This window comes from Podarcis melisellensis, assembly GCF_964234715.1.
Source record: "Podarcis melisellensis genome assembly, chromosome: 1".
NCBI lineage: Eukaryota > Metazoa > Chordata > Lepidosauria > Squamata > Lacertidae > Podarcis > Podarcis melisellensis.
The window spans coordinates 122,732,169-122,743,305 of record NC_138528.1 but is presented as its reverse complement, the minus strand read 5'-3'; the positions used below and the strand labels follow the sequence as shown (position 1 = coordinate 122,743,305).

Sequence of the window (11,137 nt, the reverse complement as noted above, 5' to 3'; positions counted from 1 at the left end):
GCCGGGAGGGCAGGAGGCGGCGCCGGATTTGGGCCGCGCAGCGAAGGAGGAGCCGAGCAGAGTCAGGCCTGGGTGGGCTCCGGTTTTGCCTGATCCTCGTTCTGCACGTTCTGTAAGTACCAAGAAAATGCATGCAAGAAAATGCATGCAGGGCTTGGGGTTTTTTAAATTATTATCGTCTCTTTGCACAGAATAACATCCGTCTCCCTGCCCTCTTCCTGTTCAACTCTTTATTCGCTCCCCCACACTTTCACTTTGGGGGCGTTCATATTAAAGCATATTCTCTACCCCTGAAATACTGAATACAGTAGAAGGATTTTATAAATGACAAGTTTTGTAGCCAGGATTGTTGTGCTTCTTGTCCTTTCGATTTTTGGCCCACTAGGTTATTCTAACTGGAATGGAGGTGGGGGTTTTTGGTAATGTGTGGGGCTATCATTGAACACTAGGGAGGTTGCTTTTCTAGATTCACTTCTGTGAGAGTAAGTCTCTTAAGATCTTGCCTTATCTTGAGCTCCCCCCCTCCCCCCCCCCCAAAAAAAAGATTTATTGGGTTTTCACAAAATTAAAAAAACACACACTAACAAATAAACAGACAAACATAAATAATAACCTTAATAAAACTAACCTTAACATTGTTAAGTGACATCCTCCTATCCCCCTAGTTGGATTTCAATGAATATCATTTTAACGGTTTTCCAAATCAAAGTTCTTAAAACCTTAATCATTTAACATCAGTCATTCTTCCCAATTCAGCATTAAACATAATAATTCATCGCTTTTCCCCCCTTAGAGGGTTTTTTCTTTTAAAAGAGTAGCCCCGATAATTTCCACTGTGATGAGCTTTTTACCTTTACCTATGAGTTTTTAAAACCAGCTGTTCAAAAAAGTGTGGATTGAGAATAAATGGAGAGAAGATTTATTTGCAGTGGAGGGGACATTTCTCTCCCCCACCAAAAAACTGGGGAGACTTCGGCTGTTACCACACTGTTAGAGAAATGAAAGTTTGGATGAGGCCAGCAATTGTGTTGTTTGCTGCTACAGTGTAAATTCCTTGGATGCAAAAATTCTTCAAAATCTAGTACACAGTAGTGCTCAAGGTCAGCTATAGCACTGCAAAGAGGCGCACAATTTTTTCATCCCCATGGTTAATCCTGTGAACAGTGGTTCTGAACCTTTTTGTCAAAACACTTCACTTTGGACAAAAGTTTGGTGGAATCCTTGCTGCTAAAATCCTGTCCATGGTTGGCTCATGACAGATGTAACATTCCCAGAGAAGATGTTATGATTGGGAAATTTCCTGCAAAGTTTATTTGTCATTCATTTTCAGTTCTGCATTAAACAAGAGTTGTTTTAAATTCTTAAGGGGTGTATTTCTTTAATAAGTCATCTTATTCTATTGCATCTTACCCCAGATGTTTAGAAAGCTTGTAGGAGTTTTGTTTTAGTCTTATTCTACTGTGGGCTTAATCTTCTGCATGTTTTAAATTACGGTTGTACATCTTTTTAGTGATAATTTTATTGTGTTATCTTTTATTGTAAACCAGGGGTCGGCAAGGTTTACCTCGCCTGGGCCAGTTCACTACAGCAGAGATCACTCTGTGGGCCAGATTGTGCGTGTGTGTGTGCCCACGATTTCCAGCATCTGTGTCTGTGCAGACATGATTTTTGGCACATGGTGCTGCAGAAGCGAGTCCCCGCGCTGTGCCAGTTTAGCGCAGCACATGGGGACTCACCAAGCGGGCACGTGGGCCAGTTAAACAACGCCCGGCCCATGGGCCTTAGGTTGCCTAAAGGTAAAGGGACCCCTGACCATTAGGTCCAGTCGTGGCCAACTTTGGGGTTGCAGTGCTCATCTCGTTTACTGGCCGATGAAGCCGGTGTACAGTTTCCGGGTCATGTGGCCAGCATGACTAAGCCGCTTCTGGCGAACCAGAGCAGCACACGGAAACACCGTTTACCTTCCCGCCGGAGCGGTACCTATTTATCTATTTGCACTTTGACGTGCTTTCGAACTGCTAGGTTGGCAGGAGTTGGGGCCGAGCAATGGGAGCTCACCCCGTTTCGGGGATTCGAACTGCCGACCTTCTGATCGGCAAGTCCTAGGCTCTGTGGTTTAGACCACAGCTCCACCCGCGTTCCTCTTTAGGTTGCCTACCCCTATTGTAAACCTCCTTGAGGTTTTTCTACACTTGGTATATAAATTTCATGAAATAAAATAAATATTGGTAGACCTACTGATTTTTTCTTCTTCCTTACCTTTCAGGTTCTTTAGGAACCTATATGCAACTGACGCGGATTCCGAGGCAGTTCTTGCACATACGGTCTTGGATCAATTTGACTGTGCGATCCTTCATGGATCTGAAGGTTCTCATTTCTTCCCTTAATGACTTTGCTTCGCTCTCTCTGGCCGAAAGTTGGGACAATGTGGGGCTCCTGGTTGAGCCAAGCCCTCCCCATTCTGTCCGCACCCTCTTCTTGACCAATGACCTCACAGAGGAAGTGATGGAAGAAGCCCTGCAGAAGAAGGCCGACCTCATTCTCTCTTACCACCCGCCTATTTTCCAACCACTGAAACGCGTCACGTGGAAAACGTGGAAGGAACGTCTTGTGATCCGAGCCTTGGAGAACCGAATTGGCATTTATTCTCCACATACCGCGTATGACGCTGTACCTCATGGTGTCAATAACTGGCTTGCAAAGGGACTTGGTGAGACATTGCTGTTTTTAAATATAAAATGAATGTCAAAATTGATATATTGGGATGGGCCATGCATGAAGAAAACCAACCATAACATATCAGCACTTTTTTTAAAAAAACAACAACACTTAATGTTCCTCCTAACATTTAATGTTGATATTTTCTGCTCTTGGACACCAAGCTCAATGGCTTGCGAAAGGATGGCTGTGTCAGTGAATGTAGAAGCTGCCCTATTATACTGAAGCAGTTCAGATGTGAATTCACGGCCAATCTCTTCACCATGTTTAAGTGCTTAGGAATGGACTGCGGGCTCACACTCACACACATATTCCTGACCTGTGGCACAAGTTTCATCAATTCAGCCTATTTTCTACTTTTGACTTGTTTGTGGAATCAGCAAAGTCTGCATTCCAGTTCACCAGCTGAATCTGGATTGCATTTGCCATTCATCTTCTGAAAAAATCTGACCCAGCTCTTTGATATCAACATAGTCCAATGACATCTAAATGTAGTCATTGCAGTCACACGCCTGCAGTCTTGGTCTGAGCCTAGGCTAGGAGGCAATCTAGGATCTTCACATGTTCCACCCTGAGTTCCTCGGAATAAGGGAGGGATATAATTATAAATGAAGGGACGCGGGTGGCACTGTGGGTTAAACCACAGAGCCTAGGACTTGCTGATCAGAAGGTCGGCGGTTCGAATCCCCGCGATGGGGTGAGCTCCTGCTGCTCGTTCCCTGCTCCTGCCAACCTAGGAGTTCGAAAGCACGTCAAAGTGCAAGTAGATAAATAGGTACTGCTCCGGCGGGAAGGTAAACGGCGTTTCCGTGCGCTGCTCTGGTTCGCCAGAAGCAGCTTAGTCATGCTGGCCACATGACCCGGAAGCTGTACACCGGCTCCCTCGGCCAATAAAGCGAGATGAGCACCGCAACCCCAGAGTCTGCCACGACTGGACCTAATGGTCAGGGGTCCCTTTACCTTTTTATAATTATAAATAAATGCTGCCATGGAATCACTGCATGGTTATAGGAAGAGAGAGGTCTAACACAGACCTAAATGGTGACTAGGGCTTTATGAAATGAACTGCCTTTCTAAAGCAGTGCAGAACATTTTCTTTCTGTACATCCAATTTGCTGGCAGATTTCCTAGAGAAGCCTTCACAACCTGTTGCCCTCTGGATGTTGTTGGACTTGAGCTCCCGTCGTGTGTCCAGTGGCCATTGCTGGCTGAAGCTGATGGGTGCTTGGAGACCTGGCTAAAATCTTATGATATCTGCTTTCATAAAATACACCATCTGGTTGCAAGGAAGATAGAACTTTGCCATGTGTGTTGTACAAATCCTTTAACGTGCTACTATTCTTTTTCCTCAGGTGCCTGCATCTCTGCTCCCTTGCAGCCTGCAGCAGCTTCCAGTTACCCCACAGGGGGGTCTTTCCGCGTTGAGTTTACTGCTTGCCCGGACGACAACCTAGACACAATTTTGTCCAGTTTGCGTGGGGTGCCAGAGGTGTCGCTTATCACAACTGTTCCTGCCAGGTAATGTTGAAGGCTACCCAAGGTGTTTCACTCTAAACAGAAACCAACAATTCTGGCGGGTGGCCTTGCTGGCCCAGTCAGATATTGTGGTTTGCCAACCCCTTTTTCTGCAGACAAGCCGATTCCCTAGATAATCTAATCCAAAAGTGACTAGTGTATGAATAAGACCAGGCCCCGTTTTTCCCAGGAAAGGGCTCAACTGGCATACAAGTATAGGAGCAAATTGTGGAATGATGTGTTAAGATTCTTGGTTTGGTGTTAATGACTTTTAATGAATGTTTGGCATATTGGTTTACATTTAGAAAGTAACTTGCCCTGGGATTGCTGTGTGGTGAAAAGCAGGATAGAAATTTAATGTATGAATTAAATACGATATTACTGGTAGAAGCCATTTCTGGCTACTTTGAGCACCCAGGAGCAGGGCTATATCCAGAAAACCCCAAACCTTCAGAGGGAAGGCAACTCTTTCCAGAATATGCGAAATACCTCCTAAGGTCACTAGATCCTCTAGTCCCCAGTATGTCTTAACTGGATAAAGTTTCCGTTTCTTCATCCTCATCCAATCCATAACTGCCACCAGACACTACAACAGAATTTCTACTATAACCCCCATTATCATATTATGGGAGATGAGTGAGCATTGTCGATATCGTGAGAGCCAGTGTGGTGTAGTGGTTAAGAGCGGTAGACTCGTAATCTGGTGAACCGGGTTCGTGTCTCTGCTCCTCCACATGCAGCTGCTGGGTGACATTGGGCCAGTCACACTTCTCTGAAGTCTCTCAGCCCCACTCACCTCACAGAGTGTTTGTTGTGGGGGAGGAAGGGAAAGGAGAATGTTAGCCGCTTTGAGACTCCTTAAAGGGAGTGAAAGGCGGGATATCAAATCCAGAGTTAAAGATATGGGTGATACCCTGCCTTGAACATTTGAATGACCTGACCCAACCTTTTCAAAGAGAGGTTAGCATGGAAGAGGAGATGGATCTTTGTAGTACACCTGTGGCCCTGCAGATGTTGTTGGACCCCAACTCTCATCAGTCCCAACTAGGAGCCAGTAATGAGAGATGACGGCACAGAGTCCACCAACGTCTGGAGGGCCAAAGTTCATGGATGGGGTAGAGAAGCAGCAGCAGCTTCTGAGCCTACTTGCAAGAGAGCATTGGAGTTAATGTTATTCACCCAAAGCATAATTAGTAGATCACAACTGATATATATTTTTAAAAGAATATTAAAGTTACAATTTCCTCAAGGGTTGAAGGGGAAGAGCAGACACGAGTCGGCGTGAACTGCACCCAGCAAGCCTTGCTGCACGTGGTGGCCTTGCTCTCCCAGAACAGTCTTCTGTATCAAAGGACTGAAATCGTATCATTACAGAAGGTAAGTCACACGTGTGCATGGAAACAGAGAATTCGAAGAATTGGGAGGCATCGCGAGGATCATCTAAAGGCAAAGGACCCCTGACAGTTAAGTCCAGTCGCGAACGATTCTGGGGTTGCAGCGCTCATCTCGCTTTACTGGCTGAGGGAGCCGGCGTTTGTCCACAGACAGTTTTCCCGGGCCATGTGGCCAGCATGACTAAGCTGCTTCTGGCGAAACCACAGCAGCGCACGGAAACGCTGTTTACCTTTCCACCGGAGTGGTACCTATTTATCTGCTTGTACTTTGATGTGCTTTCCAACTGCTAGGTTGGCAGGAGCCGGGACCGAGCAACGGGAGCTCACCCCATCATCACGGGGATTCGAACTGACCTTCTGATCGGCAAGCCCTAGGCTCTGTGGTTTAGACCACAGAGCCACCCGCGTCCCCGAGGATCATCTAGCCCTGCAGAAATATGCAGCTGTCTCATACAGGGATCGAGCTTGCAACCTTGGCATTATCAGCACCATGCTTTAAGCAACTGAGCCATCCAGGCTTGTTTTGAGGAAGGGGTCTGGCCTGAGGCTGCAAAATATACCGTGCTCTGATGGAAGAGTAGAGACTTCTATCTTAGGAAGGAGGTGGAATGAATGGGCCAGCCACCTCAATGAGCTTAAAAGAGCCCCTCCCATTCTCCATCAATAACCATTGATGCACAGCTTGTCTGTCCATATCTTTGCTGTTTAGTTGTTTAGTCATGTCCAACTCTTCGTGACCCCATGGACCAGAGCACACCAGGCACTCCTGTCTTCCACTGCCTCCCACAGTTTGGTCAAACTCATGCTGGTAGCTTTGAGAACACTGTCCAACCATCTCGTCCTCTGTCGTCCCCTTCTCCTTGTGCCCTCCATCTTTCCCAACATCAGGGTCTTTTCCAGGGAGTCTTCTCTTCTCATGAGGTGGCCAAAGTCTTGGAGCCTCAGCTTCAGGATCTGTCCTTCCGGTGAGAACTCGGGGCTGATTTCCTTAAGAATGGATCGGTTTGATCTTCTTGCACTCTCAAGAGTCTCCTCCAGCACCATAATTCAGAAGCACTGCCCATATCTACTTAACGTCATATTGCAAGTGTGGGGAACTTTGGGATTGCTGAACTACAACTCTGAGTAGCCCCAGCAAGCATGGCCCATGACCAGGAATGATGGGAGTTGTAGTTCAGCAGCATCTGAAGCCCTGTTATATTGGATGTGTGTGTGTGTCTCGCACACCTTTTTGAAGCCTCTGGGTAACTGTTTCCCTGTACTCTTAGCTTGATTCTGTTTGGAGGGTTGCTGTGCCCTGCCTCTAGAATAAGCTTAAGAAGCCAGGAGAGGTCTTTCCTGGGTGTGAGAGAGAAGATTGGGCACTGACGGAGATGGGTAGAGGGCAAGATTTCAAACGCTTATTTTATGCAGCAAATGTTAATCGCTTTCCTCTGCCATGTAATCTCATGGAGGCTATAATGTGTTGATCCAGGTTTGGATGCAACTGCTGTTTCCTGGCAGTGCTTCCCACTAGGTTAGTTGCTGGTAGGGTGGGGCGTAGGATGAGCTGCTGCAATGGCAGAAAAGGTGACTAGGAAGTTGTGGCTGCATCCACTATTTGAAGACAGTTTGGGATCCATTTATGTCCTGAGACTCAAGTTACAGCCCGTTCCTGTGCATTTTTGCTGAAGTCCATGGGGCCTGCTCCCAGGTAGGAATGCAAAGGCTCTCAGTCTTTCTGTTGGCACATCAAAAATTAAAATAACTTATAACTTTTTCATATCGAAAAATCAGAACTCCTATTAAACAAGTTCCGTTTCAAATACTGAAATACTAAATAAGATGGATAACAATGTGTAATAGAAAAAGAAGTATGAAATTAGATTAAAGGTATGTGAAAGAAAGTAATAGAAGTGGAAAGAAATTGCAATTGAGTAGATTGGGAGTCTAACACAAAGGTGGGGTGAGGGGTGGTGAATGGTGATGGGAAAAGGAATTCTCTGTGGGATTGAGTGTAGGTATGTTTGAACACTTTTAAGGATTGTATGAAATGTAAGTTTGTATATTTGTAATATATGTGTATTAATGCTGAATTATTTTAACAATAAAAACTTTTTTAAAAAAAATTAAAATAACTTATTAGAAAGAATAACAAATTACGTGAAATAGTCCAGGGGTTCTGAAACTGCAGTGTTTCTGTGGATCTGTGGTTGAAGATGGGAGGTGGCACATCCACTGCATTACATACTCGTATTGTTGTATTGCTTATATTGTATTTGGTATTATTGCAATTTGCATTCTATGGCATTCCAAGTAATACGAAACGCAATGTATAAAAAAAGGAAAGGAGCAATAAAATTGCAATTATAAGTCCCACAAGTGCATTTAAAATGGTTAAAACAGGCAGAAGAATCAGGAAGCAACCTGCCCAGACTTTCAGTGGCCCGCGAGAGGAAAACGTTTGGGAACAACAGTCCTTTAAAAGTATCACGCCTTTGGAAACGTGCTTGTATTTAGGGAAACTGTCACTTGTTGAAGTGGGCCGAGATGTGTGTAAGCCCTTCTAAAGGAACTCTTTAATTTTTGCTTCTCCTCAGCCTCTTCTTGAAGATACTGGCATGGGACGCTTGTGTGCACTGAAGGAGCCAGCTTCTATTTCCACCTTGGTTGAACGAGTGAAAAGCCACTTAAGACTGTCTCATATTCGCCTAGCCCTTGGAGCTGGAAAATCATTGGGTATGGTATTTCCTCATATGAAGAAACATTGGGCCACAGACATGCATTACTTACTTCCTATAAATGGTCTATTGTTCTGTATGCAACGGGAGAATGTCCACTCGCTGCAGCAAAGAGAGCTAGTTAATTCTGAAGTGACTGTTTTTCTTCCTGCTGTTAAACGGGGGCAGCCCATGTATCCTGGCCTTGTAAGCAGCCTTCAGATCCTTGAAGGAAAGGCAGGTTATAAATATTATAAAACACTGCTTGAATGCCAGTCTTGGCCATACACAATCTTAATGGGGCTTACGTCCAAGTAAATATCTTTGAGTTCAGTGGGACTTCCTCTCTAGCAAGCGTGTTTAGAATTGCAGAAGTAAAAGTGACTAAAGGAAGTTCAGACAGTCTATAATTGGACCAGCTGGAACTTCTGGAAGTGCTTTAAAAACATGCACACAAAGAGAAAGCAGATCCAAACAAATGTCTTCGGAACAGAACATCTTTTTGAGGGTAGGCTAAAAATAATTATAATTCCGTCTCAAAATGGGGAACATGGAACAATTGAAGCGGTGAAGCTCACTACGATTTGTGGACTTAACTTGGTTTTACAGTGGTGCCTCGCAAGACGAAAAGAATCCGTTCCGCGAGTCTCTTCGTCTAGCAGTTTTTTTGTCTTGCGAAGCAGGCCCATTTGACGGCTTAGCGGATTAGCGCTATTAGCGGTTTAGCGGCTTAGAAAAGGGGGGGGGGGAGAGGAAAAAAACCCCGCAGGAACTCGCAAGACATTTTCGTCTTGCGAAGCAAGCCCATAGGAAATTCGTTTTGCGAAGCACCTCCAAAACGGAAAACTCTTTCGTCTAGCGAGTTTTCCGTCTTGCGAGGCATTCGTCTTGCGGGGCACCATTGTATAGCATTATATGGATCTAGGATGCAGGCTTTGACTGCTTGCCCACCTGGGCTGTGTGGTATCTTCCCGGCAGCAGCTCCTTATGGTCTTCGGCTGCTGGAGGTTTTTCAGGATATTGCGACCAGGGTTTACTTACGCTGGAGTTTGGTTGTGGGAGCTGAACATGAGGCTTCCTGTAGGCAAAATGTGCTCTTCTGCCAAGTTATAGCCTCCTCCTGTAGAAAACTGTGGAAACTGCATAATGCTCCTTGGCACAGGGATGGGGAACCTGCTGCCCTCCGGACCGATGTTGTTGGACCTCAACTCTCATCAGACCCTTGGGAGAGCCACAGGTTCCCCTGCCTCCCTGAGAGGACCGACGGTGTAACAATGCGGTTTTACCATTTTGTAGAATCCCAGGTGAAGGCGGTTGCCCTTTGCGCTGGCTCAGGAAGTAGTGTTCTGAAAGGCACAGAAAGTGATCTCTATCTCACAGGTAAGAACCTCTCATTAATAATGTAGTCGATTCAAAGAACCTGTTTGGTTGCTGTCAGGGAAGATTGGTGAGTGCTAGCAGAGATAAGAGTCCAGGAATCCAGCCTTATTTACAGGATTTATAGGTTTCTTCCTGCTATTTACAAAGAGCTCTGAGAGTCAGCCTGCATCATGGTGAGTCTGTTGCAGAGACTGAAGAAGCTTTCGTTTTCTTCCAGCATATCCACTTCCTGAACCTACCCACCCCCTTCCTTCCTCTGTTACGAGACTGGCTGGGCCCCGGACGTGGCTCCCCCCTCTCTGATTCATTGCTTCCTGACAGCCCTTCGTCACCCTCCTCGTCCGAGGAAGTACAGCTGCAAAGTAACAGAGGCTTATTCTCTCCCCCTTCTCTCCCTCCAATTCCCTGACAGTTGCCTAGGAATCGAGGTAGCGAAGACACCGGGTTTAACGGTTAAACCAAAGGGGCAGAGAGAAGAGCAGCAAGTATAACACACATGGAAATCTCGTGTCGCAGATTTAATTAAGTCTTGGGGAGAAGGGAAAAGGTGAGATGCAGGAAACAGGCACAAAAGAAAGATGGCGGATTGGGTGGGGATGCAAGAGCCATGCACAGCCTTCAGTTTCCTGCAATGCATCCTCATGGTTCTATGGGAAATGAAGCTTTTTGGAACCTAGGAGACCTCTTCCTCAGCAGTGAACTTGCCTGGATTGAGCCCAGATCGATCTTTCTTGAAACCTGTGTTCACATCACTACATTTTTTTAAAGTATGCATTGTACTCCGCTTTTCAGCCAATGCCTGTAAGATCACTAACCAACACGGCTATTGGCTCTTTTCTGTCTTCATTACAAGTCCTAATCAATAACCAGTATCTTAATTATATTGGTAGGAGAGATGTCCCACCATGACGTACTGGATGCTGTTTCCAAAGGGATAAGCGTGATCTTGTGTGAGCACAGCAACACTGAGCGAGGCTTTCTGCTGGAGCTGCAAAAAGAGCTGGCTGGGCACCTTCAGAACAAGATCTGTATCGTAGTTTCTGAGACAGATAGAGATCCCCTTCAAGTGGTATAGCAAAAGTGTGAGGTCCAGAACATCAGACTGTATTTAACATACAAAAATATAAAACGGGAGAGGCTCTGGTTAAAAGCACAATATGGTTTTCAAAGTGCTAGGGATAACCTGCCTGGAAATAAATGGCTGACTGACAATCTGTTTGCAAAATGTGACATTCTTTATCACAACAGAGAACTATGTGCCCTGCTATTTAATTTTTATTCCACATAATCAAATGCTTTGTATTTTTGGGCAGCTGATACTGTTATCTCATCTTTCTGCATTTTACCTTGTGGGGTAGGCAGTTCTCAAGGGGAGCAGAGCTCTCTCTAAGGCGGGGTGTGATCAGTCAGGCAAAAGACTAAGCACTGGGA

General features: G+C 45.5%; 1 protein-coding gene across 2 annotated transcripts; it reads left to right on the top strand.

Annotated features, from left to right (window-relative positions):
• Positions 1 to 3: 3 nt before the first annotated feature.
• NIF3L1 (NGG1 interacting factor 3 like 1) lies at positions 4 to 10,918 on the top strand. Of its 2 annotated transcripts, XM_081898086.1 has the most exons (8): positions 24 to 112; positions 1,548 to 1,623; positions 2,267 to 2,710; positions 4,071 to 4,236; positions 5,484 to 5,610; positions 8,207 to 8,345; positions 9,623 to 9,706; positions 10,597 to 10,918. In XM_081898086.1, exons 3-8 carry the CDS (start codon positions 2,284 to 2,286, stop codon positions 10,779 to 10,781), a joined length of 1,128 nt encoding a protein of 375 aa, XP_081754212.1. In that variant the 5' UTR covers positions 24 to 112; positions 1,548 to 1,623; positions 2,267 to 2,283; the 3' UTR covers positions 10,782 to 10,918. The 2 variants fall into 2 exon arrangements, with proteins under 2 accessions (XP_081754211.1, XP_081754212.1); XM_081898085.1 differs by lacking the exon at positions 1,548 to 1,623 and having other exon boundaries at positions 4 to 112.
• Positions 10,919 to 11,137: the final 219 nt, after the last annotated feature.

Coding starts and splice junctions, on each gene's coding strand:
- NIF3L1 (XM_081898085.1), top strand. CDS start 2,284: ATGCAACTGACGCGGATTCCGAGGCAGTTCTTGCACATACGGTCTTGG. Junction 5,611..8,206: donor AAATCGTATCATTACAGAAG/GTAAGTCACACG, acceptor GCTTCTCCTCAG/CCTCTTCTTGAAGATACTGG. Junction 9,707..10,596: donor AAGTGATCTCTATCTCACAG/GTAAGAACCTCT, acceptor TTATATTGGTAG/GAGAGATGTCCCACCATGAC.